Raw genomic sequence first — 26,025 nt, 5'->3', positions numbered from 1 at the left:
TGCTTTTGGAGCTTTTAATTAAAAGCCTTGTACAAGAAACACACAGAAAGCAACAACAGTAACAGGTAACATGACACTGAATACATAATCTGTACAATAAGGGTTTGCAAAACATGCTTCAGAAGTTCAGATACATTACAACATCATCATTATTATCCTCCGACTCCTCGTCATGACCATCAATACAATGTACATAATTCATATTAGCATGAAAGCAGAGCTAACTGCAGTCTTGACACATTAAAATCAGTTTGCCTTTTAATCAAACCCATTATGGACTTCTTAAAAATGGCGTTCAAATGACAGCATCATATCAACATCATTATGCATATTTAAAAAAAAAGTATTAAAGTACAGTACAAAGGAACAGAAGCCTTAAAAAGCACAATTCTCAATTCATGAAGCATCTTTTTCAAAACACTGAAATGAGGATCCTTCTGTTTTTTCCTTAGTGCCAAATAAATCCAGCACTTCAAATTATATTACATATCAAATGTCAAACAATCCAAAAAAAATAAGGTTTTAAAAAGTCAAATAATAAAATCAAGAGCCCTATTTGGTTGAAAGATAGGCCACTAAGTTGAGTTGTGCTACCCCATATGAGAACCAAAGAGAAAAACATTGCTATCAACTGTTGGACACGCTGCCTAACAGCCTAATACCTCACACATCTACCAACTGCAAGAGTCACTGCTATCCACCACTTAAATATTAAAGATACAGGAGATGGAAAAACCTATTCCAACACTTTTCATCCATTCAGGAGGATTTAGAAAATATAAAGAATCCGGTCTTGTTCGGGGCCCGTATGCACGTCCAGTCATTAGCAATGAAAAGGGGCCCTTTGTACTAATCAATCAATCAATCAATCAATCAATCAATCAATCAATCAATCTTTATTTGTTTAGCACCAAATCACAACAAACGTTATCTCAGGACGCTTTTACAAACATAGGAGGTCTAGACCACACTATGTCAAATGGTGAAAAGAAAGTTGATTAGCGGTATGCATGAGCCAGGTTAACGCCCCAACAAAGCATTACATTCAATGGCGGTAGACCCCACAGTTACAGGTGCTAACAGCAGGATTACCTCACCTGTTAGGCGGTTTAAGATCTTAAGCCAAACTTTCCCTTTCTCCTTATTTGTGATCTTTGACGATTGACTTGCTGACAACAGCTGTTTGTTCATTCTATGTTCTGAAAATCGTTTTTTCTTGATCTTCTCTCAGTCACATCGGTCACCGCTCGCCATGTTTATTGTTGTTTATGCATAGTAGGCATGCACAATTCAAATTTGTTGGACAGGGGTTTTCCAGGAGGTTCCCCGGACATATGACGTTTTGCACCAGCCTTGCTTTCATGGTGCAATTCATTAATTGGCCAATTATTTGCAGTCGTGCATGCGGCTAACGCTGTGGCCAAATGGGCCGTTCCATGATCGTACGTTAATGGCCCTTTTCCACTACACAGTTGCAGCCCTACTCGACTCGACTCGGTTTGGCTACCTTTTCCACCAGCCCGAGTACTGACTCACGGTGGGCGGGGTCGTCATAACACAGCTGCTTGAAACTGCGTTGTGTTGGGCGTCGCGCTCACGACTCTTTGGTGACAACATTCTCTGACCAATCAGTGGCCGGCAGTCTGTCAACGTCACCTTTTAGTATCGGCTCAGCTCGCTTGGAACCAGAGCAGAGCAGGTACCGAAAACTGGTATCTGACACGAGGTACCGCGCCCGTGGAAACGCAACATAAACCAAGTAGAGTAGGACCAAGACAGGCCGGTGGAAAAGGGCTATAAGACAAATGGTCGCGTTTGTGTAATGGCTGGACGTGCATATCGGCCCAGGACTTTACATTTGAATGGTCACTTTCTTTCCTTTAATGGATGCGTCACTTTGGAATAAATCTTTCCATGAGTAACCTATGAGAGTATTGAAACAGTATTGACAACAACTAGAAGAACCATCCAGTACAGGACAGGACAGGACAGGACAGGAGAGGAGAGGAGAGGAGGCGACATCTCCCTCATCTGTGAGAAGAATGACAGAGACAGCTGTGGAAAATGGGACATCACAAGCCCAACCAGGATACTACTGTTAGTATCAACAACGTCGTGTTTCTTCTTTAACCATTGCAGTCACGGCAAGTGAGGAAGGTTTGATTTCTTGTTGAAGCTGAGCAAGACGAGGTCAAGGTCGCCTTGAGTGCAGCCGGGGTGGAGCAGAGCGGAGTGGAGCAGCTATAAGGCAACACATGCGGAAGATTCTTAAATACTGTAACACACAGGTGCATATGGGAGAGAGAACCAAAGAGTGGAGAGGTGTACACGGAGCGGGCAGCACCAGGGTAAGGTTTAGAGTTTGTGTATAAAGGGCTACGTTTCTTCGAAGTCCTTCAGACGCACATGAAGGCTGAAATATTCGAACACTTTGAAGCTTTTAGGCGATTATAAACATCCGACAGTGAAGACGCTCAGCAGCTGTTCAGAGTCCAGAACACGTCCGCACTTCATGAGACTGAGTTTAATCTAACCATCAGATTGCTCAACACGCTTTCTGACTGCAACACGATGACTCTGAAAGACTCTTATACTTTTAAACAGAGGAAAAAAACGGTGCCAACATCCTTCACTGTCCAGTCAGAAGCACAAACTTAAAGGTTTCTTTTGCCAAGGTGAGACGTAAAAGCAGCAAAGCAGGAAACAACACTGTAACAAAAGACACTTCTTATTGATGGTAACCTTATAACGTGTCTGGAGAAGTAAACAGGAGATATATCAACCAGGAACAGATAATATATAATCTGTCTGGAGGCAGTCTGAGACTGAAACCAGCAGCAAGAGAGGATTTTTATTACAGTTTAGTTTCCGACTTCCAACCCGCTGGCTCTCCACGTCTTGAGGGCAATTTACTCGAGGCTTCTGGTGTTGCAATCAGACACCGGCTCACTGAGGAAAGAAATCCAGGCCAAGACTTCCTCTTCTGTTCTCCTTTGATTTTTACTTTTCAGAGCAACTCAAGAGGCAAGAAAGGAGTTCAGAGCCTACTTCAACAATCAGTTTATGCTCTCATCTGTCATCTGAGGTGACTAAAGAGCTTCATTATCATTGGATAGCTGTTGGGTTCTTGTTCCAGGGCTGCTTTTTAGAGATCAAAAACAACCAAGGCCACAGAATCTGCATTCATATACAGAAATGGCTTTAAAGAGGAATCCTAAGGTCTAATCGGGAGTGAATTGCATGTGCTGAAGAGTGACTTGAAACAGCGAGGTCAAAGCAGGACATCGCCTCACATACTGACACGGGACTTCCACCAGAGCTGTGTCCAGTCCGTCTCCAATCTGCTGCAGTCCGGCTCCATGCTCTCTCGTCCGTCAACACCCAATGGTTGCGTTTTGGGAACGCAGCACAGAGCAGGACCGCCGGACAGCCGGAGACATGTGACCTAGGTTTTTCCGTGGTAATCACTGAATCAGGGATTCTCCTCCTCCTCTCCTCATCCATGTTGTCTTTCTGGTCCTCTGAAAACCTCTGACCTGTTGACTCCAGGCCTGGCTCCGCTCATCATGACGGTTTGTTGTTGTAGTTAAGTGAAATATGATCTGGTGATAACACAGAGTGTTTTATTCTGAAAATAAACCAGATGTTTTAATTTTGTTTTGGTGCCTGACTTCCTGTCCCGCTCCATCTGCTCTGTTTAGATTGATGCGTCATGCGTAGTCTTGCGTATCTGATCCGTTGCGTTCCGACCTGCCGGATCAGAGACGCAGCCCGAACGCAATGGAGTGGATCCAGTGGAAGTTAACACATTGACTAGAATCGAAACCTATCAGATCCGGTGCTGTGATGGATCGCAGGTGGATCGGACACAGATCTGGTGGAATTTGTCCGTAAGACTTGGGTGGACAGGGACGGTTCTCTCTTTGTGACTTCATGGCCTGGCTAAAACTTGATGCAAAGAGGGTTAAAGTGGAACTGAATTAGCCTCAACTTTTAAAAAACACCTCTCTATTTTGTTGCAGTGAGTTGGCTCGATGGGAACTTGCAACAAAGATCAAAGAAACAGGACACAGTGTCATGCTGCGAGCAGCACTGCTACAGACATTGGCTGACCATCAGAAAAAGGCAGATCTGTATGTTATCACTAAAGGGGAGGAGGAGACAACTGGCAGCAGCTTGAATGGTGGACTATCGTACATTTAGGCAGGCCTCACAATAAGGTGTTATATCTGCAGAGTTTGTTTTCCAGCAGGATAAACACTTTCACAAAAGCTGAGAGCAGAGGCGGAAGAATGTCTGCTGTCACTCACCAACTGCTACAAAATCATCTGCAGAGCTACTGAAAGCAGTCACACCTTTCCTTCAGATAGAGGCTTCATTAGAATTCACTACCACTCATGATGTGAAGCTCAGAGAGCAGCTGAAGTGGGGACAAGAATGAGACTTTGAGGAAAAGGTCTTCTTTCCTTAGTTTTCTTCTGCTTATCATCAGCCCTCATGTCCGCTCCCATGCAATGATTTCCAGCTCCTCCCGGAAAATCCCCCGGTCTTTCCAAGCCAAATAAGATTTACAATCCCTGGAGCGGCTTCGGGTCGTCTCAAGGTCTCCTCTCAGTGGGACATGCCCGAGACACTTTCAAAGATAATGTCCATTAAATGCACAAGTTACCTCAGCTGGCCCCCCTTTCAATGCAAAAGGAGCAGCGGCTTCACTCGAGACTCCTTTTAGAGTTCTTCCCCCCCAGACCCAGAGGGCTGAGAGGAAACTCAATTTGTCGCTTGTATCTGTGATCCCATTTTCTCCTTACTAGTCAAAGCCTGCGACCATGAATGAGGGCGGAAACATTGACTGCTGAAACTTGTACAATTTTGCCTTCTGGATCAGCTCCCTCCTCGTCTGCACCCGCCCGTCTGTTTATCTCATGATCCGTTTTACCCCCACTCCTGAACTCCCTAGATACTTGACCTCCTCGGCTTGAGGCCGTAACCTGCAGAGAACCACGACCTCAGACTTTGAGTCACTGACCCATATACCGAACACTTCATAGTAGGCTACAAACCGACCCAGTGCCTGCTGGAGGTCACGCTGTAATGAGGCAAACACGTCTTCTTCAACAATCTTCTGTAGCTGCAAAAAAATGACTTTCCTCAAAACTCCAACTTCACTTCTGTGTATGACATACCTTAAACGAACTGGTAGAGTAAAGTGTCACTATGCTTAACACAGTTTGTGACAACGCTGTCCTCAATTTCGTGTCACAGTCTCGGGCCCTATGGATAGCTGAAGACTGACCTGTGCTACAAAAACTGCTTCTCTTAAAACTTAAGAAAATAATTAGCTCGATCTGAAACTCAAAAAGGAACACAACAGGGTGTGAAGAAGTTTACACGAGGAAGGTAAACAGACAAACTCCCCAGCCACGCTTGATTTTTAAGAGAACAACCTTCAAACCCGTGCCAAGCCGCTCAAGGGTTCAAACAAACTTCTATTTTTAGCTGCATTTGTTTGTTTCAGCCTGAACTGTGTTCATATGATGGACCTTCTAGACCAGGGGTGTCAAACATACGGCGCGCGGGATGACTTCGCAAAGTGAAAAATTTGTAACATTTAGGAATCTGGTGGTGTTCAACGATAAAGCTGCTGTTGTTGAATTAAATGAAGCTCAACTGTGACGTTTTTGAAAGCGCAGTTAATAAGTGTAACTTCTTGTAAAGAGCTGAGGCTGTGTTCCTGCTTGTTTCACTCCTCTGACACTCTCCACAGCTCATCATGTTCTTACAAAGAGAGACTGCAGAGTTTCTAATAACACATGTTTTTTAATCACCAATGCAAGTGCATCTAATGTCAGAACGTATACATTGTCATTAATGAGCGGCAGCCTTTTTACTTCGTCGGCGTTATTACGCTGCTAGGCGCTTTGCACAATTTGTAACTGCTATTTCAAATTTGTCTTCTAGGGGGCGCATACAATCAAACGGCTGACGGAGTGCACCTGAATGGCGCCCCAGGACTTTTTTTTCTCATAGTGAGGAAATAGAATATTGGCAGTTTGCATAATCTGGTTGAATTTCATAAGACTTTTTAGAGCACTTCAAGATCCAATCAACATGAAAGTTTAAGCGGCGGATCCACTATTTTCGCAAGGGGCCTCATATCATGCATGTGCCATACATGTGGGTGCGTCATAAGTGAGCTCCTACACTGCTAACACTAGCACTACTGTGTATGGTGACTGGGAAACCTGTGTTCGCAGCAGTTTTCAGTCCTTAAAGAATATCATACTCGGCTGCACTAGTACCTCTTTTCGACCGGGTTGTATTTTCGGGTTGGTGCTCGCGCTGGTTCAGAGCTGGATGAACTCGCAAACCAGAGCAGCACCCGTTGTTTTTGCACCCGCTCAAGCAAGTGGAAGAGACACGTCATGACATCAGATTTACGTGAGCGCTTTTCCCAGCAGCGCTAGCGCAAACTTTCCCTCACAACAACAACGATGGCGGACAGCGGCAGCTTGTCTCGTTGTGCGACCACTGCTTTGCGCTTTGGAATCAATTAGTTTTTAAAAATGTTTTGCTGTAGGACAATGGGCGGAAACACGTTTGGTTTGTGTTTTTGACCACGGCAACCCTGCCCCTCGTCCCTGACGTGCGCAGTTCCAGTTCTTGGCCAGCAAAGAGTTGGAGCCGCTCTGGAACTGGTTTTCCCGGCCAGTAGCTGGTTCACGCACAGTTGAAACACGAAAAAATGGTTCTAGATTGAGCGCTAGCTCTGAACCGTCCCTGAAACCGCCTCGGTCGAAAAGGGATATGAGAGACTCATCATGGCGAAAAATACAATAGCTGTTTTTGTAAAAAGATAGCTCATTAAATGTGAACATTTTTAGAATGTACTTTTTTGCTCTAAAACAAAGGGAACAATTTGGAGCCGTCGTTATTTATCGGGTTATTATGTTGTGATTTTACTGGTCCGGCCCAATTCAGATCAACTCGGGCTCTATGTGGCCCCTGAACTGACTTGAGTTTGACACCCCTGATCCAGACCTTGACAAGTTGAGATGTTATCTGGCATGGACAGAAAATCTCACAACTCACCGCGGGACAGTTTAGAGTCTTAGAGGACGTCACAGAGTCAGAGACAGCGGCGGTGGGTTTTGTGAGAAAACAAGGCAAGCAGAGAAAGACGGTAAGAACAGCAATAACTTAAACTACTGTCGTTATATTCTTTTGCAGCTTGTAAGGTTGTGCGTGCATATAAATACTTACTCATACCGTATGTATATGCATGTGCGTTCAAGAGAGCAAGAGGAAAAAGGCCTTGAAAAATTGATGAACTACATAACATAGGTCGTTTTTTTTTTTTGATGCAGTCAAGTGCATTGCATTTACCTCGCTGTATTGATGCAATATATGAGAGTCCAACTGTGTTAAGTGCAAAAACACATCACCTCATTTATCGTTAACAAGCTGGACCTCCAAAGAGACAAGAGGGCAGGAAATTGGCAAAACACCAGAAGGCTGTCGAGAACAGCCTTCACCGCAGGGTCTGAATCTGACGCAGGGTTTGTTTCTTTCACGTGCACAGAGCGCGATCAGCCGACACACGAGAGGGGGCTGTTCTACTTTTTGGGGACTTGCTGCGCCAAACTCAGCGTGTCTGAAGCAGGTGAAAGAAAGCAAACACTGCATCTACTCAGGGCTGCTTTAAAGGAGTCAGTGCTGTGCAAGTGGACAACATATGGCAATTTAAGTGACATAAAGGGCGTATTAGCTGCCCCCTTTTTCAAATTTACACAATTCTTAAAAAAAATATGCTCTTCCGTATTATTCAATGGCTGGGCGGCTTTAAGTTACATCTCATTTGACAAATATGCACACACCTTCTCAGAGAAAGGTGCGAGGGGGGGGCAAGGTCAAATATCTCTTCATCATCAATGGCGATCGACTCCTCGACATCTGATCTCCTATGGCTTGGGGGGAGAGGAGTCATCGGAGGTGGCGTTGGGGGCCGGGGAGGAGGCTTCCTCGGGGCTAGCGGAGGGCGAGGCCGGGCAAGAGGCAGGAGAAGGGAACTCCTTTATGGTGACGGTCACGAGGTTGGTGGTGACGTCGGTGACCACCACGTCCTTGCAGCTCGGGGCCATTTCAGGGTGCCAGTCAGGGTCTCCCTCAGCGGGAACCCTCTTGGGTTCGGTTGGGGTGGAGCTCTGGTCTGCAGGGGTAGCAGAAGAAGGGGCGGCGGGCGGATGGTGCTTCGCCTTGAGTTGGCGAGGATTCCTTCTGCCTCCATCTGAATGATCCACGACACCCTCCTCTTCTTCATCTCCCAAGGAGGAAGAGGGTGAGGAGGGGAGGAACGGAGACCCTGATGCTGCGGGGTTAGCATCTGAGGATTGGGCGGGAGCAGGTGGCTTGGTGCTCTGGCCCGTCTTAGTCTCTGTGTAAGGTGTACTGGACTTCTGAGCTTCAGTGGAAGGAGAAGCTCTTGCAGACGCCTGAGATTTTGCAGCGGAGGCCTTGCGGGGAGATTTTCCTTCAGAGCCGCTGGAGCTGGAGGGAGAGGGAGGGGTCTGGTACTGGGAGGGAGAGGAGCGGGTGTCCCTGGCCCCCGTGCTGGAGCCGGAGCCTGGGCGGGTGGGAAAGGACATGGGACCCCCACACTGCAACCCAAATGGCTTCCCGTACATGGGGAACCCGAGCATCTTCATAGGAGGCTGGAAAGGTCTATAAGGTGCTTCGCCCTTCTTCCCGATGATGCGGTTGCGTGAAGGGATGTTTTGGCGCCCTGCTTGATTACTCCTGCTGCCTGCAGCTCCACCGCCCCGGCCGGCCTTATCGATCACCTTCAAGTTGAGGATAATCCGACCCCTTTTGACCTCCCGGGGTTTGACTCTGCGGTTGAGGATGCGGACGGTTTCGGAGAAGGGAGAGACGTGGGGGCGGGAGGGGAAGCCACCGGGGTTGGAGAAGGAGTTCGCCATGGGGTCCGTGCGGGGCAGAGGGCGCCTGGACATCCGATGGCAGCGGTGAATGTCTTTCTTCAGCTTGTGGGTGGCTGCAAGGGAATTGAGTTTAGGAGTGGGTAAGGGGGCAGGGGGAGCGGAGGATGAGGATGCTGAAGGGTGAGGCGAGGCGGATGCAGAGGTGGAGGAGGAGGAGGAGGAAGGAGTTGCTCGGCTGGAGGTTGACGCAGAAGAGCCGGGCTTGGTCTGACGGACGTTTGAGGCTCTGCCACTGGTTCCTACTTTCTGAGCGCGGGCTTGCTGTAGATGGTAAAGAATCACAAAAACATTAAGAATACTTATGTGTGTTTTATGAAAATACGTGTAACATGATACCTTTGTGTTTTATATCCTCTTTTAAATCTCACATTTTTAAAAACACATTACTATCGATGTGCTTTTACAGGAGATGTCACCTGAGTGTGTTTTAATCAAGAGGTTTTTATTATTTTTCAGGCAGTAACACTGGCAGGATTTTAATATTTTGTTCTATAATTTTATATTTTTTTATTTTTTTTAACTTTTATCTTTTGTTGTTTTTATTCTTTCAATGTTTTTTTTTTCATTTTTGTTTGTCTTCCTTACATTTGTCTTTTAGTTTCTTTATTATTTGTGAAGCACTTTTTAAAGTTATATTTTTTGGGCCTTTTTCACCTTCATTGGACAGGACAGCTGAAGAGAGACAGGAAATGTGGGGAGCAGAGAGCGGGGGAAGACATGCAGTAAATGGTCGACCGGCTGGGCGTCGAACCGGCGACCTCTGCGACGAGGACTATAGCCTCTATACGTAGGACGCTTAGACTGCTAGGCCACCAGCGCCTCTGTAAAGCACTTTTTAACCATATTTTAAAAATTGCTATATAAATTAAGATTATTATGATTATATTATTATTATACACTCTTCCGTGATACATACATTTTCCTGTTGTCGCTGCGGTTGTTTTTGTAAATTAACTCTGAAACTCTTTCAGCATAAGCTACAGTTTTTGTTGAGATTGATCGATCTTTATCTGTTCCAAGGACCTGACTGAAAACTAAAGGGGACAGGGCTTTTTCAGTCAGAGCTCCGACACTCTGGAACAGCCTGCCAGAGGAGATCAGACCTGCAGAGTCAGTCCCTTTTTTATGTCATTACTCAAGACACATTTTTACAGGAAAGCTTTTATTGTGACATTTTATTTAATTTCACCTCTGATTCTAAGGGTCTGTTTTAAAAGTTTGTATGTTTTTAAGTTTTTATTTCATTTTGCTTTGCACTTCTTGTTTTCATTCCCCACTGTGAAGCACTTTGTTACCTGTATTGAAAAGTGCTATATAAATAAAGTACTATTATTTATCATGACAAACAGAGAAACCTTCATCTTCAAACACTCTCTCTGCCTCCTGTTCACTGGCCTTCCAGCGACAGACGAGGAGACACATTCAGGACAGATAATATGGAGTGGCTTTGTTAGATGTTGGGCCACTAAGTTCCACCAGAACAGCCTCAATGCACCTTACTACTGATGTCTTAAAACTTTTCTGGAGCACTGAACTGGGTCAAGATTTGGTGACTGGGAGGGCTTTAGCCTGAAACTCCTGTTTCCATACTTAATAAATGACTCAGTGCTCTAAGGAGTGGAGAGACCATCCCCATCAGAATAGAAATGTTCCAACGTAAAGTAAAGGTGATCACTTGGAATGACTGTCTGATTGGCAGTGAGTTTTCAAATGGATGCAAACAATGCGAGCTAATAATATAGCCCCATAATATCTTCTGCAGTTACAGTTTGAAAGGCAAACAACTGGAACCCACAGTCACCTATTTTTAACAATCATGGTCTTTTAATTGGTAAGCACCCGATTAAGTCTAGCTACTGCAGTCACTGGTATGACAAAGGAATACATTGTCTTGGTGATGTGTTTGGGAGACAGAGGTTTAGTCTCCTTTGAGGAAGTCTGTACAGTTTAACTTGCAGCGCTCTACATTCTATTTTTATCTATAGCTGTGTACAGTAATGAAAACCTATGGCGTCCCCTGGCAGGCCCCTCTTTGCAGACATCCACTGCTTAAAGTTCTGTGTGAGTTTCATGGTAACAAAGGGAATAATCTCAAAGTTCTACAGTTACATTTTAAAGGCAACATATCACCGATTGTCAATTGATAGTCTTTGGCGGATGGATGTCCCTGACCTCAGCCCTGACTTTGACTGGAGCAATGTTTGGAAGATGGTAAAACAGTCTTCCAGGAATCCCAACCATCAATCAATACACTTTAACTTCATACACAGGACTTATATGACCCCTCGTAGATGCTTCAGCATGAAACTGAAGCCCGACCCAAATTGCACTGTATGTTCATTAGGTGTAACTGGTACTTTTTACCACATGATATGGGAATGCCCTGGTGTGGCCACTTTTTGGAAAATGGTTAAGGTAAATTTGTCCCGGTTGTTACATGTGACTGTCCCATTGTCTCCTTCCGCCTTGATTTTAAATGATTTGCATCAGCTGAAGCTTCTTGGAGCTCAGAAGCGTGTGTTTTTAGCTGGCTTGGCAGCTGCTAAGAAGATAGTTGCCACTAGATGGAAACACCCCTTACTGCTCACTCGTAAACAATGGTTGCTTACGTGTAATGATATTGTGTATTTGGAACTTTCCACAGCTCGCATCCATGGAGCCAAAGAGGATATAACTCAGCTATGGCTCAAGGCTGATTTGTAAGACTGCAAATGTTGGTGCAAAAGGATTTATCACAGAGCTGATGTTACATTTGATTTACATTAAGTGAGTTCCTTACAGAGGTTTAATGCATGCTAACACTGCATGAAAATAGCACCAATTTAAGAATATCAGGAGGACGCTGGTTACAACTAGGGCTGTCAAAATTGCTCCAAAATGACGTTGGAACATTCGCTCTAAAAGAACCCAGAGGTTCGAACTATTCGAATATCTATATTTGCGCATTATGTCAATCACAGGTGGGTAATACAAGGTAATACAAGGAGACATAACTACTTGTATATGTATTTTTATCTAAAATATAACATGGCTAAAACATACCTACACATTACAGAACAAGTAAATGAGCTAATGGTCTATATCGTAACACTTTTAAGACCGTAGACCTCTCGCTCGCTCGCCCCCCTCCCCTCTCTGTGCTCAATGCGCTGAGTGAGTGCTGAACAGTCTATGGTGCTGAACAAGACTTGTGCGAGCAATTAAAGGTCCCAAATCTTGTCCCTAATATAGGCAGGCTTCATTCAGTGATTGAAGCAAATATTATTAACATTAATTGAAGTTAAAGTTAAAAATGGAAAAGTAGTCCACTTACATTCTTGGTGCTTGTATGAAAAAAAAAAGAGGAAAAACTGCATTTTATCACAGTGTCACTGATTGTTGGGCTCTTTTAGTCCACTGTCAATGCAGGGTCTTAGGCCTGACAGGTTATTTGCCAAAAACACAAGACAGTCCACATGTGAAGAGGCCAGTGCCGATCTCTTTTTATTCATTATATTCCCAGCGGAGGAAAAGACGCGTTCAGAGCACACTGAGGACCCGGGGACGGAAGGATTTCTCTCTGCCGTCTGCTTCACGCTGTGCATGTGTGACTCCTGTGACCTGTCCCTGACCAGTCATGCAGTGCACCCACTCGCAAAGCAGCCGCTGATTTTTCCACAATCGAATATCAATTTTCACAATCGAATCTCCGTTTTTTTTTATATTTGAATATATATTCGAATTTAGAATATTCGTTGACAGCCGTAGTTACAACTAATACAGTTTTGGTATTTTCTATATTCATTATAACTAACGAGGGAATACATTTTACAATACATGCCCACAAGAAGATTTTTTTTCTTTAATCTGTACTTCACAGACTTTGCAATCTCAGCTGATATGTAGCAGTGTCCAATAAATACAGCTACAGATTGATCGGCTCATCTTTCTGCATAACTATTAAAACAAACACCAAAGTCTCTGTACCTTCATGACAAAGTTTTTGGGTTTTGGTCCCCGTTTCTTCGGCCCGTGCAGTTCCCTGTCCCGTTCCCTGCAAAAAAAGCAAATCACAATTTAAACAACAGGAACAACAAAAGTACAGAGAGTCTAAATAAAAAACAACAACAATGAGGCAGCGATGAAAGCTGAGTGAGAATGAAAGTAGAGCAGCCAGGCCCAGGGAGTGTTTGAAGCCACATCAGAACAGACAGATCCGCACGTGTCCGTTGTAGTTTCCTTTTGATGTTGTTTCAGTTTTGTCTGTTTCACGGTGTCCATTTTAGTTTCCTGTCCTTTTTAATTTACTGTAAACACTCACTCTGTGAGCAGCGCGAGGCTTTCAAGTGGTGTGGCAGCAGACATGAAAAGACTTCAGCTCACATGGCCATTTTTAAAACCAGGAAGAGACGAAAAAGAAGAAGAAGAGGGGAAATGGAAAGACACTCAAAAGGTTTAAAGCAGCATCAAGCACCCAGAGTGAGATGGATGTGTGCTACAACATGTAAGAGTGAGATTTAAAAGACCTGGAGAGCTAAAAGGAATTCAATGACATCCTTGAAGAAAACTGCAATTTAATTTGTAATGTGCATGATTTTTTATGATGTACTCGCTTTAAGGTGCATTTCTACCAAGAGTTCCTGGGTCTTTTAGCCCCCTGAACTACTTTACCCTGAACTAAAAGGTTCCTGTGCCCCCATTGTTGTCTGCGTTTTGACCGTGGACTGAAGTCCCGGGTAGATTGTGCAAATCAGGCCAGTGACATATGGAGGAAGAAAAAAAGTAATTGCACTACACCACCAGACCAGTAGAGGGCAGCAAAACAAAGACGAATGCCATATATCACAGACAACACCATAGAAGCAGACGGACAGGCAGGCATCATTAAGAAGTTTCAAAACGGCTTTAAAATCCTTTTTAACTCAAAAGGCCGTGGCAGAGATCGACCGGTGTTTTGGTTTAAACAGCGACAGTTAACTGGAGACTCTCAGCCAGATGCGTCCCTCATAAACGTCTTTAGACGATCATTAAATATCTGATGAGGATATTTTGAAATCTTAATAAAAAACTAAACTAGTTTGCATTCCCAGGAACTCCCTCTGTGTTTCAACAGCTGTGTAAACTCCACAAACACTGACACATTCAGCTGAAGGTCTCCAGTTCACAGGGTCACTTTTAAAACTGTAACACCGGGAGAGACGCATTTGCGGTGGGCTGAGAGAAGACTACTGTTACAGGCTGCTAAATCAAGGGAATCACAGATGTGTGTGATGTTATTGTGGACGGCGGGCCGAACGTTCAAGATTGCAGGCCCTGCACCCCGAAAGTCCCGGGACCTTTGAAAAGTACTACCCCCCTAGCAGGGGCTTTTTATGGGGGAGATTAACTACCCCTGAACTAAATTTAGACCCTGTGTCCATCGGTCGAAACGCACGTAGTTCCGGGGTAAAGTTCCTCCGGTTGAAAAACGCCTTTACTTACTTTTGCTCAAAGCCCATAATCAGCCTGTCATCCAGAATGTTCTCCTCGGGCTCCCAAGTGCTGTGCCTAGACAACGATAGAGAGACATTAAAATCACAACAAACAGAAACGCTTCATCCTCCAATTATTCATGAAGGAGGATTTAATCCACATATTTCATTTACAGCTTAAACTTAAAAATCAGCATAACATATGCTAATCCACTGCTTTACAGGAAAGACAGACTCAAGAGAAGCACTTACTTCATTGCCCATCCTTTCCACTTTACCAAGTATTCAAGTCGTGCCTGCGAGCAGAAGAGGGATAGTAGATTAACAAAAATGGTGCAACATGGGCAAAACATTTTTACATGTCTTCATTTAAAAGCTACATACAGCAGTGCCATCTCAGTCTTTTCTACATCAACATTAAATAGATTTATCATGTCTGACAAAATCCAGCTTTCTTCTATTGCAACTAATCATTTTCATTAATTTAAGGTTGTCTTAGTCCTGCTTCCTTCATAACTGCTTCCGTTGTCTGGCAAGTGTCATGCTTGAATTTGATTAAGCTTCCAAGAACACACTGTTCTGATAGTTTAAGACCCTCGGTTCACCAGAGGAGCTTGATTCTTTTGATCTTGACGTGTGGCTGCATGAATTGCACACTCTTGCAAAAATCATACATGTAAGGAATTAATCTTAACCCTCCTATTATCCTTGGGGTCAATTGGACCCCATTCAATGTTTAACGTCTCTAAATTAATGGCTTTTGGCTTCATACTTCACGGCTTTTCCTAATTTAATGGGGACAACTGGGAAAGCGTAAAATCTAAATGTTATGTTCCAATTTCCTGTAAAAAAAATGTACGCATCAGTGTTCCTTGGGGTCAATTTGACCCCAGGCAGTTTTAGCTGTATATAACATAAGAAATATCAACATTTTACACACATTTGTTTTGGTTCTTTTGGATGATATTGAGGTCACTATAACCAAGGACACTTCTGCATGTGACTGCAGGAGCTGGGATTGAACCGCCAACCTTTAGATTGAGATATAATACTTCCAGCCACTGTGTCTCTAAAGACATTCAATGATGTGTCCTGTGCAAGCGGCAACCTCCGGTCTAAAAATATGAGTCCAATGAGGAAGTGCTAAAAACTGCGGTTCATCGAGGATCTGCTTGAGGCTGGCTCCGGGAGTACCGGAAACCACATACACACCAATTCAAAGAAGCTGATCTTTACAGCAGAAATAAACATGTTTACAGCCTGGTACGAAAGACGAGTGTAGTCTGGATAGCTCATTTCTCGATCGGCACACACTGATTACGAGATTACGAGTCTTCCAATGAAAGGCACAGCTGACTTGATTGACAAGCGGGAACACTGTAGCTGTTGGCTAGGAGGCTCAAAGCCCGCCTCTTTACGGCACAATCGCTCGACAGCAGCAATATGGCTGCCGCTGACGACTGGCCTCAAAACAGCGCTTCAGAAACAGATGGGTGACACCACGGATACTACGTCCAAATTTTATACAGTCTATCATTTTATGGAGGTTTAAATATTTGGGGTCAAATTGACCCCATGGATAAAAGATGTTAGTAAAATTGAGGGTTAATCATCAGTTTCAGAAAAGATGAGTCATACATGTGTGAGGTGCCAATCTTCAACCTGTCTGCTTTTGAGAAAGTGCTTGGATTGTATCTATATCTATATTATGTTATATTACATTATTATTGTTTACTACAACTTACGGTCATATTATATACCCATGTTTATTTATTATATTGCTTAATCTGTCATTACCGAACCATAATCACACCATGTCAACCTGTCACTACTGAAACATTTTTAATACTGCCTGTAATTACCACGATTTTATCCATTTGTAACATTTGTATGTATCTAAATTCAATCTGTAACATTGTATATATCTAAATTGTATTCTATCCAAGCGGCAAACTCCGGTCTCAAACGATGAAGCCAATGCGGAAGTGATATAAACTGCAATACATCGAAAATCCGCTTGAGGCTGGCTGCAGAAACACCAGAAACCACATAGATATGAATGGGAAAAAGACGATCTTTGCAGCATTAATAAACATGTTTACAGCCTGGTTCAAAAAACGGCTTGGCCCTACAACGCTAATCTCTCTAATGGCACACACTGTACGGGGGGTGAATTTTTTTCTAACATGACGGTTAAGAAGATATTAAGATTATGAGTTTTGCCCAAATAAGGACATGACTGACGTGACTCCCGGTCGGGAACACACAGCCATTGGCTAAGAGACTCACACTACGTCACACTCTGCCTAGTTGAGTTCCGCATTACCAATATGGCTGCTGCCGTCGATTTGCTTCAAAACAGCTCTCAGGAACAGATGGGTGACGTCACGGATACTACGTCCATATTTTTTATAGTCTATGATTCTATCTTTATTTATCTATAACTTTTTCTTGATTGTACTTCTGTCTGTGTTGCTGCAACAACTGAATTTCCCCCCTGGGTATCAATAAAGTAATATCTTATCTTATCTCACAAGAGGAAGGTGCAGCTATGAAGTTGTAGTATGCAATTCAGAGGTGAAAACCAGCCAATTAAGATGCTACCCTATGATTTATATCAAATAACAAGTATTTTCCAGTAAGCAACCAATGGTGGAATGATCCAATATGAACCATGAAACTTTTATTAACTGTGGCTAGCAGCTTTCTTTAACCCTCCTGTTATGTTGCGGGTCAAATTGACCCTTTTGAAAAGCCTATTTTAGACAATATATGCCTTCCAAACCAGCTAAATGCAGCATAAAGATCTGGGCAGCATGTGACAGAAGAGGTGTTAATTTATCAACATCACTGCATAAAACAAATGAATTCAAAATGTAAAATAAAATAAACAAAAATCTATGTCATGTAAAACTATTGTATTTATATTAAGAGCTTTCCAATGTACATTAAAAAAGTTTTAACATTAATTTTAATGAAAAACAAGTGAGTTATCCTCATTGAACTATGATCTGTGAGAATTAAAGAACAACAATGAACCAAATCTTGATTTAAATGGTTAGTAATGGAGTGAAAAATTAGATTAGAAAAAAAAAAGTGTATTGGTATTTTTTGATGTTCTGACACTTTTGGATAATTGAATATTCCCCGGGTCAAACTGACCCAGGAACATTATTGCTGTTCCAGAGAAACGAACATAACAGGAGGGTTAAATAAGTGGTCTTGAGCCCAAGACCAGTCTCGAGTTACAACACTATAGGGGGGGTTAAAATTATTTGAAAACTATCAAAATCTGTTTTACCAACATTTTACTCAGCATCCTACCTCTAATGGAATTGTGTTTCTAATAATCAATCCATCAATCAATCTTTATTTGTATAGCGCCAAATCACAACAAACGTTATCTCGGTTTGTAGTTTGTAATCCACAATGAACAAAATCTGCAACGTGCTTCAAATCCAGCTCTGTATCAGCACTATTCATTTTAACTCAATCTGCAAACAGTTCTATCTTGCAGGTTTTGTACTTTCACTTGGAATCCTATACCCATACATACCCACACCATACAAGAATGGTTTCCAGGTATCTGTTTTTCTAGCCGGTTATTTTATATTTGGCTAGCTTTTGCCTCCAGTGGAAGTTTTAAAATGGCATCAGATGTGGGTTGAAAGTAGAAAAATAAAATAAACAAAAATCTATGTCATGTAAACTATTGTATGTATATTTAGGGCTTTCCAATGTACATTAAAAAAAGTTTTAACATAAATTTGAATTAAAAAAATGAGTGAGTTATCCTCATTGAACCATGATCTGTGAGAATTAAAGAACACCAATGGACTTAATCTTGATTTGAATGGTTAGTAATGGAGTTTAAAATGAGATTTTAAAAAAAATGTGTATTGGTATTTTTGGGGGTTCTGACACTTTTGGACAATTGAATAAGCCCTGGGTCAAATTGACCCATGAACATTATTGCTGTTCCAGAGAAACAAACAGGAGGGTTAACATTACCAGAAGCTACTTGTGTTTAACAATCCAGAGTCAGGAGTCTGCAGCAGCTTGTAATGTGGGTGTTAGAGAATCCTCCACAGGCTGTAAAATGCAGACTGTGGTCGTATAGCTTTGGCTACCATTAGCTGGCAGAGGAAACGGGACCCTCCATTTCACAGCACAGCCCTCTTCCCATCGGCTGGTCTGCCTTGTTCCTGCAGCTCGCCCCTTCTTTGTGTTGCTGTTTTTATTACCCTGCTTGAAGCCTCAAACGCACGAGCCCTGACTGAGAGCCATGCTAGGTAGCTTTTTGGCTAGCTGTGGCTTCAAAGTAAGGGCATCCGTTAGCCAGCAAGGCCTACAGAGGAGTGCATAGAAGGCAGCCTTGAGCCTATGGGCTGGATCTGTGCCGTGCCGTGCTGAGCTGAGCTGAGCTGACCGCGGTAAACATCTGTGGGGAGTGAAAACACGCGGGTGGAGCTCACCTTACGGACGCGGCGCTTCAGGATGGCTTCAGCGGCGAACACTCGATCTCCCACCGCAGAGAGCTCCATCTTTATCAGCTACCTGTCGGTGTTTTCCTCCCAGACGGCTCTGCTGCTGCTGTGTGCTCGGGCCGACCACAGCCACACTGTGAGAAAGACAGCCGACACACACATATACACACATATACACACACTCACACTCTCTCTCTCACACACACACACAGATAGAGCAGCGGCGGAGTAGTTAGTTGTCACGTGGCCGGGGTCAGCCCCCTTCGGTTGTCCTGGCAACGATGAAGACTCTCACGAGGGATGCAAAGAACCGCGCGCCACTTTAAGCTCTCATCCTCTGTTTGTTGACGGGCGGCGCCATGACAGTTCACTATGAGACACACACTTTAAAGGTTTTATTGTCTGCTTATTCAATGCAATTATAAAGCTGTTATAAATATGATGTCTTATTTTATTATGTTTTTAATGTTATTGCTTTATTGACTTCACATTAAAGCTGGGGTTGGTAGTCAGATTTAGATACACTTTTTGTTCTACTGGTTAAAATGATCTTTATTTTATTTTTATGTCAAGGTGGCAATCAATACACAATGTGTTCTAAAAAAGAGCAGAAAAAAAGCCATGATGAAGCCCATGCGGAAGTGATATAAACTGCAATACATCGAAAAATCCGCTTGAGGCTGGCTGCAGAAACATCAGAAACCACATAGATATGAATAGGAAAAAGACGATCTTTGCAGCATTAATAAACATGTTTACAGCCTGGTTCAAAAAACGGCTTGGCCCTACAAAGCTAATCTCTCTAATGGCACACACTGTACGGGGGGTGAATTTTTTTCTAACGTGACGGTTAAGAAGATATTAAGATTACGAGTTTTGCCCAAATAAGGACATGACTGACGTGACTCCCGGTCGGGAACACACAGCCATTGGCTAAGAGGCTCACACTACGTCACACTCTGCCTAGTTGAGTTCCGCATTTCCAATATGGCTGCTGCCGTCGATTTGCTTCAAAACAGCTCTCAGGAACAGATGGGTGACGTCACAGATACTACGTCCATATTTTATACAGTCTATGACCTGGACCCCCCCCTCCACATCAACAAACAAACAACAAATATTATACAATAAAAAAAGCTTCGGTATCGCACCGATGTTTCAGGCGGAACACATGCGTGTGGCACATAGACTGTAAATAAAAATGGATAGCGTTGCTCCGCCTCTTCCCGTTGTACGGTTCTGAAGCCAATTCATGGAGCTTTATTGACACGACTGTTCAGAAATCACAATATAACATTAATATCAAAACATATGAAAGAAACAAAAATATCAACATTATAATTAAAATATTTAAACATAGAATGAAAAATAATTGAATGATGGCAATAGTGTTCAATATTTAAAAGTAATTTTCTTATTTTATTCTTATCCAGGCCCGCTTCCTTTAAAATGATTAATTATTGAAGGAAAGTGAACCATTCTAACGCGCCTCTATTGGCTTACTTATTATATTAATATATTATGTTACTGGTGTATTTTCTGTCATTGTTAGTCTGCTCTATGATAATGAAACCAGCCACGGTCCGGTCATTGATCAGTTTGTTCAGTGGTGTGATGAGTCTTACCTTCGGCTCAATGTTTCTAAAACCAAAGATATGCTCATTGATTTTGGAAGGAATTATCACATGACTGAAGTGACTCATATCAAGGGTCAGCCTATCGAGTCTATGCAAACTTATAAATACCTTGGGACAGTCATTGACATGAAACTGAACTTTGAGGCAAACTGTGCAGCAGTGTGTAAAATCTGTAATGTAATCTGTTCTATCCTTGTCTCTTGTGTCATGGTTTGGCCAAATATCTCTAAAGGAAAGGAATTTAATGAACCAGATTTTTAAATGGTAAGCAAGTTGATTGGTGAGCCACAGGCATATGCAGCATCCCTGTACAGTAAACAGATACAGTGGATAGCGCTCTCTATTTTAAATAATGACTCACCTCTTCACTCTGGATGACGGTTTTTAGTCCCAAGGTGCAGGACAAAGCGGTACAAAAAAGCTTTGTTCCTGCTGCTATTACTGAGCTGAACAAGCCAGAGCATTTCCTTTCTCATCTAGACTCAAACTCCAATTTTAAGACTTAAGTCCAGATCTTCTTATTTATTCATATGATTTTATAGTTTTTATTGTTTTCTGATATGCCTTTTAAATGGAACCTTTAGCACTTTTATCATTTTATAATGCCTATTGATTTTATCATTTTTATTGTTACATTAGTCTTAGGATATTTTAGTATGTTTAGCACATTAAGTAGTTTGTTCTGTCTTGTAATTCTGTAATGACCCAACATCTCACTGGCTGCAAAACAAGTTTACCTACGGTACGGGTACAAATAAAGTAACCTGAACCTGAACCAGAACCTGTATTATATTCACATAAAATATTAGAACTCATTGGGCAGTCACACCATGAGCCTTGATCAATCAATGTGGATGAGCAATTAATTAGTTAAGAACGCATAGACAATGGGCTATTAAGATAAGATAAGATATTACTTTATTGATACCCCGGGGGGGAAATTCCGTTGTTACAGCAACCCAGACATAAGTACAATCAAGAAAGAAGTTTCAATAAGTAGAAATAAAATAAATAAAATGAATAAATAAATAAATAAATAAAGTAAAAATAAAAATAGATAAATAAAGCTAGAATACAATTTCGATATATTCAATGTTACAATGGAATTTAAATTAAATAGAAGTAATTACTGGCAGTATTAAAAAATTTCAGTAGTGACAGGTTGACATGGTGTGATTATGGTTGGTAATGACAGATTAAGCAATAAATAAAAATAATATGGGTATATAATATGACCATGAGTTGTAGTTAGAATAATAATGTATTAGTGTTATTTAAACAGCTGTCTATGCATAAAAACGCTTGTCATTGTCATATTTTCATAGCATCAAGTGTGTCTGAATCTGATTGAAAGTAAACTGTAGGTTTTTAGAGTTTTATTTTACTTCATGAAGTTAGATTATACCAAATAATGCCCCCTTGTTGTTATTCAACAAGTCACTTGGCTTTAAATAATCTTGTTTAAAGAGGTGGACAGTCTGACGGTCAATATTGTGCAGTTACATTTGAAGAAATTGTAAAATAAATAATATTGATATGTAGCTTAGATTTGAGTCAGTTAACCAGGATAGTTTTAAGCATATATTTTTGTATAATTCAAATAAACCAGTATTATAGCAGCAATGTTATATTTTGCAGGGTTGGCTGTGGTGATGGGGCCCACTGAGATATCTCTGTCAGGGGGCCCAGAATTCCTGGCGACGCCCCTGCCTCTTTGGATGATCACAGGTCACATCTTTGCTGTTGGGACTTTCCAGTGACCAAAAAATAAACGCCTTCGTACCCTTTATATGTTAAGCCCCACCCCTTTCACCTAGCAACCATCTCTTTCCTGGACTCTGATTGGAGGAAGCTTACGTCACTAAACATGCTCAGCACGTTCGGTTGCAGCGCAGTGCTTGTTGATGTAGCTGTCAGGAGTCAGACCACGCAGAGGAGCTAGCAGGTAAGCATGCACAGACTGACTGCTGCTTTACGAGTTAATGCGATTAGATACATGCTAGAATGAGCTAACAGTAGCACAGATACAGTCTTTATATATTAATGATAACATACACGTATTTGTGTTTACAGCGTGCTCTGCTTCAGGCTTGTAGCATTGGTATCATGTGAACTCGTGAGCAGAATGAATGGAGACACTTGTTTATCTTTTTTAAGAGGACAAGACAAATTCATCCGAGGACTAGGAAGGCTGGAGTGTAGGAGGAAGTGTAAAGTTATGACATATATCTAACCTGAGTTGTTTACTAATGTAGCAGCCCTGATGTAAGAGCTGTTATATAATCTGCTACAATGTTACACAGCAGGAACACTTTCTGTTTGCTTTGTTTCTCCAGTGATCTGAGCACAAACTATCATAATGAGTATTATGAGGTATTAGTTTACTTGTTGCTATTCTGTAAGGCTAACATCCTGTCTCAGAGTTGTAATAAATAATTCATTAATGCTGTAAGTAATCCTACAGGCGATATAACAGAGAAGCCAAACAGGAGGCAGAGCTAAACATTTCTACACCTGCTGCCTTATGATCTGATCTTACAGGTATAATGTTAGCTCAGAAGATTTACTATTATTATTATTATTATTATTGTTATTATGATTTTCAAATATCTGTTTATTTGAGTTTTTAAACATTATATACAGAAGATCAATGTAAACAATTAAAGAAAATTATGTTTATTTATATAAGAAAACACAATAAGTGACTAAATGAAAAAAACAAACAATAATAATAATTGATAATAATTTAAAATAGAAAAAAATGATTAAATAATAAATAAGTAATAGTGAAAATACATTAAAATAAATTGATTAATATTTAAAAAATAAATAAGTACAAAAGGGCTATTATATTTTTGTATTATATTATTATAAATAGCATTATAATTACTGTTATAATATGAATGTAAAATTTTTGTTTATTATTAGTCTATGTATATTAATTATTGACATTGTTATTATTGGTAGTATCACTGTTATTAATTATTATAATTTATTAATTATTATTATATTATTATATTACACAATTATATTGTATTTGTGTGAGTGTGTGTAATATTCTAGGTGTAAATGTGTGAGATCTATGGAAGCCCCAAGAAGACATGCATTCTCACTTTGTATTTATTTATTTATTTATTTATTATTCACATGCTTTTTTCTCATTCCCCACTCACGCCTTGATATTTCTATGGCATGATTCTGGTCCTGAGTTGTCCCACCACTATATTAGCAATGAAAAATAACACACTTATATTAAGCCATTTGGGGATCAGTATGAAAGTATGATAGGATGATGACAACGGAGCTTTGTTGTGGCACTGTTCAAGACCTGCAATATGAAAAGGTCTACAATGATCAGCCTCTTGATTTGTTTTCTAGACTGGTAGATAATCTTCCCTTTAATCATGAGGAAACAAGCTGAGATATTTTGAGATAAAGAGATAGATTACACAGTTAAAAATGGGGAAGCCTGTTTTATTATCTGGTGATAACACAAACAAATAGCCAAGAAGAACAACAGGAAATGACTAACAAGCATTGGAAAATAGAGTCAATAATATTGATGGATCCATGTCTGCTCAGGGCTTCAGTAGAGATCACAGAGACTGTGCTGCAGATTGTCCAAGCACTCCCCAAGCTCTCTGTTCATTGTTCCAGGTGGTCACAATGCAGTTCCTGGGCCGGCTGTTGGACACAGTGTCCTCTGTGTCAACCCTCTTCACAAACCCCTACCGGGTCCGGGATGTGCAGCTGGCTGACTACAGTGGAGGAGGCAAAGTCCGGCTGAAAGAGGAGGGACGCATGGTCCTGTACAAAAACACTCAGTGTCAGTCATGGGACTGTGTGCTTATGGTTCCTGAGACACCTACTATGGTTCTGAGGTCAGTATTGATCACATCAGATACAATCAGTACAGTGTAATGAGACATTTGGTGATAATAATAATAATAATAATAAGATTAATAAGATTAATAAGATTAATAAGATTAATAAGATTAATAATAATAATAATAATAATAATAGTAATAATAATAATAATAATAATAATAGTAGTAAAAACTAAATCTTTATTTATATAGCACTAATCCACAATACAAGAAAAATGTGAGGAAGACAAATACAAGGAAATAAAACAATGTGGGAAGAATACAAACAACAACAATAGAAGATTAAAACAATGAAAAATTAAAAGATCAGAAATATAAAATCTGAAAAATCTAAACAAATATATACATATATATATATATATATATATATATATATATATATATATATATATATATATATTTGTTTAGAAAAAATATTTGTTTTAAAAGTTGCACTAATGTTTATATTTTTAAGCACAGTGAAAAAGCACAATCCCTAAAACACAAGCTAACAAACCCACTCATCTGCTCTCACACTGGCACACAGATGTATAATAATACACACACTCTGGGGAAGGGATACAAGTGAGAGTTCATTGTAACCATGGGTGCATTGCACAAATCTCATAAGAGTGCATGTTATCAGCAGGTAGAGGTTGAAAGCATCTCATCAAGAATATAGTTTATAGAGTAAATCAGAAAACAAATAAATGAATCGTGTAGCTAAATTGTCTCCAAATATTTGAAAGTGTTCTCATCTATGGTGACTCTAAAAGATTGCACCGTGTACATCAGGCTGTTTCAGGTGGGGTCAGAGGAGGACGCCATGAACTGGTTCCCTCAGTACGCCCTCAAGCTCCGCCCCTTCTATGAGACACTTCCTTTGAAGGCAGAGACCACTCAGCCAATCGTGGACAGCATCCGCAACCATCAGGACTGGAGCTCCGCCCACATTGCTGTGGAGACTGGCTTGAGAGAGTGCCTCAAACATAACTATGTGCAGAGGTAAGATGGAAGGGGATAATTGACATAGTTACACTAGTCTGAAATTAAATGTATTATTTTATTGGTTTATTTATGACTTTTTTTCTGTTCCATAAGGCCACATTTTTTCAAGTGACAGAACAGTGATGATGGGGCGCTGGTGGCATAGCGGTCCAAGCGCCCCACATACAGAGGCTATAGTCCTCGCTGCAGAGGTCGCCGGTTCGATTCCCAGCCACAACCATTTGCTGCATGCATTGCCCACTCTCTACTCCCCACATTTCTTGTCTATCTACAGCTGTCCTATCAATAATAGCAAAAATGCCCAAAAATACAACCTTAACAAAAACAAAAAAGAACAGTGATGATGATGAGTCCTAGATTCTGGCTCCAGGCAGAGATTACTGCTCCAGGATAAAGCTGAATGAAGGCTGGATTATTGTGTACGCCTCCTCTGCAGAGGCTTTAATGATGATGCATTCAGCATGGGAGAGGCAGCTGAATCATGCACTGCAATAAAACATCATTTTCATAATTAGGACATAACAACAGGGCTCTACAATTTGATTTGAGGGTTTTATCCTACTAGCTGCAAATGGATTGTC

General features: G+C 41.4%; 2 protein-coding genes across 6 annotated transcripts in view; one reads left to right on the top strand and one right to left on the bottom strand.

Moving 5' to 3' along the window:
* Positions 1–19,314, bottom strand: cbx6a (chromobox homolog 6a). Its single transcript, XM_034679003.1, has 5 exons — positions 18,922–19,314; positions 14,699–14,742; positions 14,457–14,522; positions 12,963–13,029; positions 1–9,257 (listed from the first exon to the last, which is right to left on the bottom strand). The coding sequence occupies exons 1-5, from the start codon at positions 18,988–18,990 to the stop codon at positions 7,959–7,961; spliced, it is 1,545 nt and encodes a 514-aa protein (XP_034534894.1). The 5' UTR covers positions 18,991–19,314; the 3' UTR covers positions 1–7,958.
* The window catches only part of pla2g6 (phospholipase A2, group VI (cytosolic, calcium-independent)), a 22,945-nt gene continuing 15,360 nt past the window's right edge, over positions 18,441–26,025 (top strand). The window contains exons 1-5 of one of the 5 annotated variants that reach the window (XM_034679000.1): positions 18,441–19,069; positions 19,146–19,325; positions 22,209–22,515; positions 24,228–24,451; positions 25,232–25,441. In XM_034679000.1, the coding sequence (XP_034534891.1) occupies positions 24,237–24,451; positions 25,232–25,441 (425 nt within the window). In that variant the 5' untranslated portion in view covers positions 18,441–19,069; positions 19,146–19,325; positions 22,209–22,515; positions 24,228–24,236. Of the gene's footprint in view, positions 19,070–19,145; positions 19,326–22,208; positions 22,516–23,039; positions 23,112–24,227; positions 24,452–25,231; positions 25,442–26,025 lie in introns of those variants that run through there. The other 4 variants (XM_034678999.1, XM_034678997.1, XM_034679001.1 and 1 more) reach the window with 4 other exon arrangements.

This window comes from Notolabrus celidotus, unplaced genomic scaffold (genome assembly GCF_009762535.1).
Source record: "Notolabrus celidotus isolate fNotCel1 unplaced genomic scaffold, fNotCel1.pri scaffold_287_arrow_ctg1, whole genome shotgun sequence".
NCBI lineage: Eukaryota > Metazoa > Chordata > Actinopteri > Labriformes > Labridae > Notolabrus > Notolabrus celidotus.
This window is presented reverse-complemented; position numbering and strand designations above follow the sequence as displayed.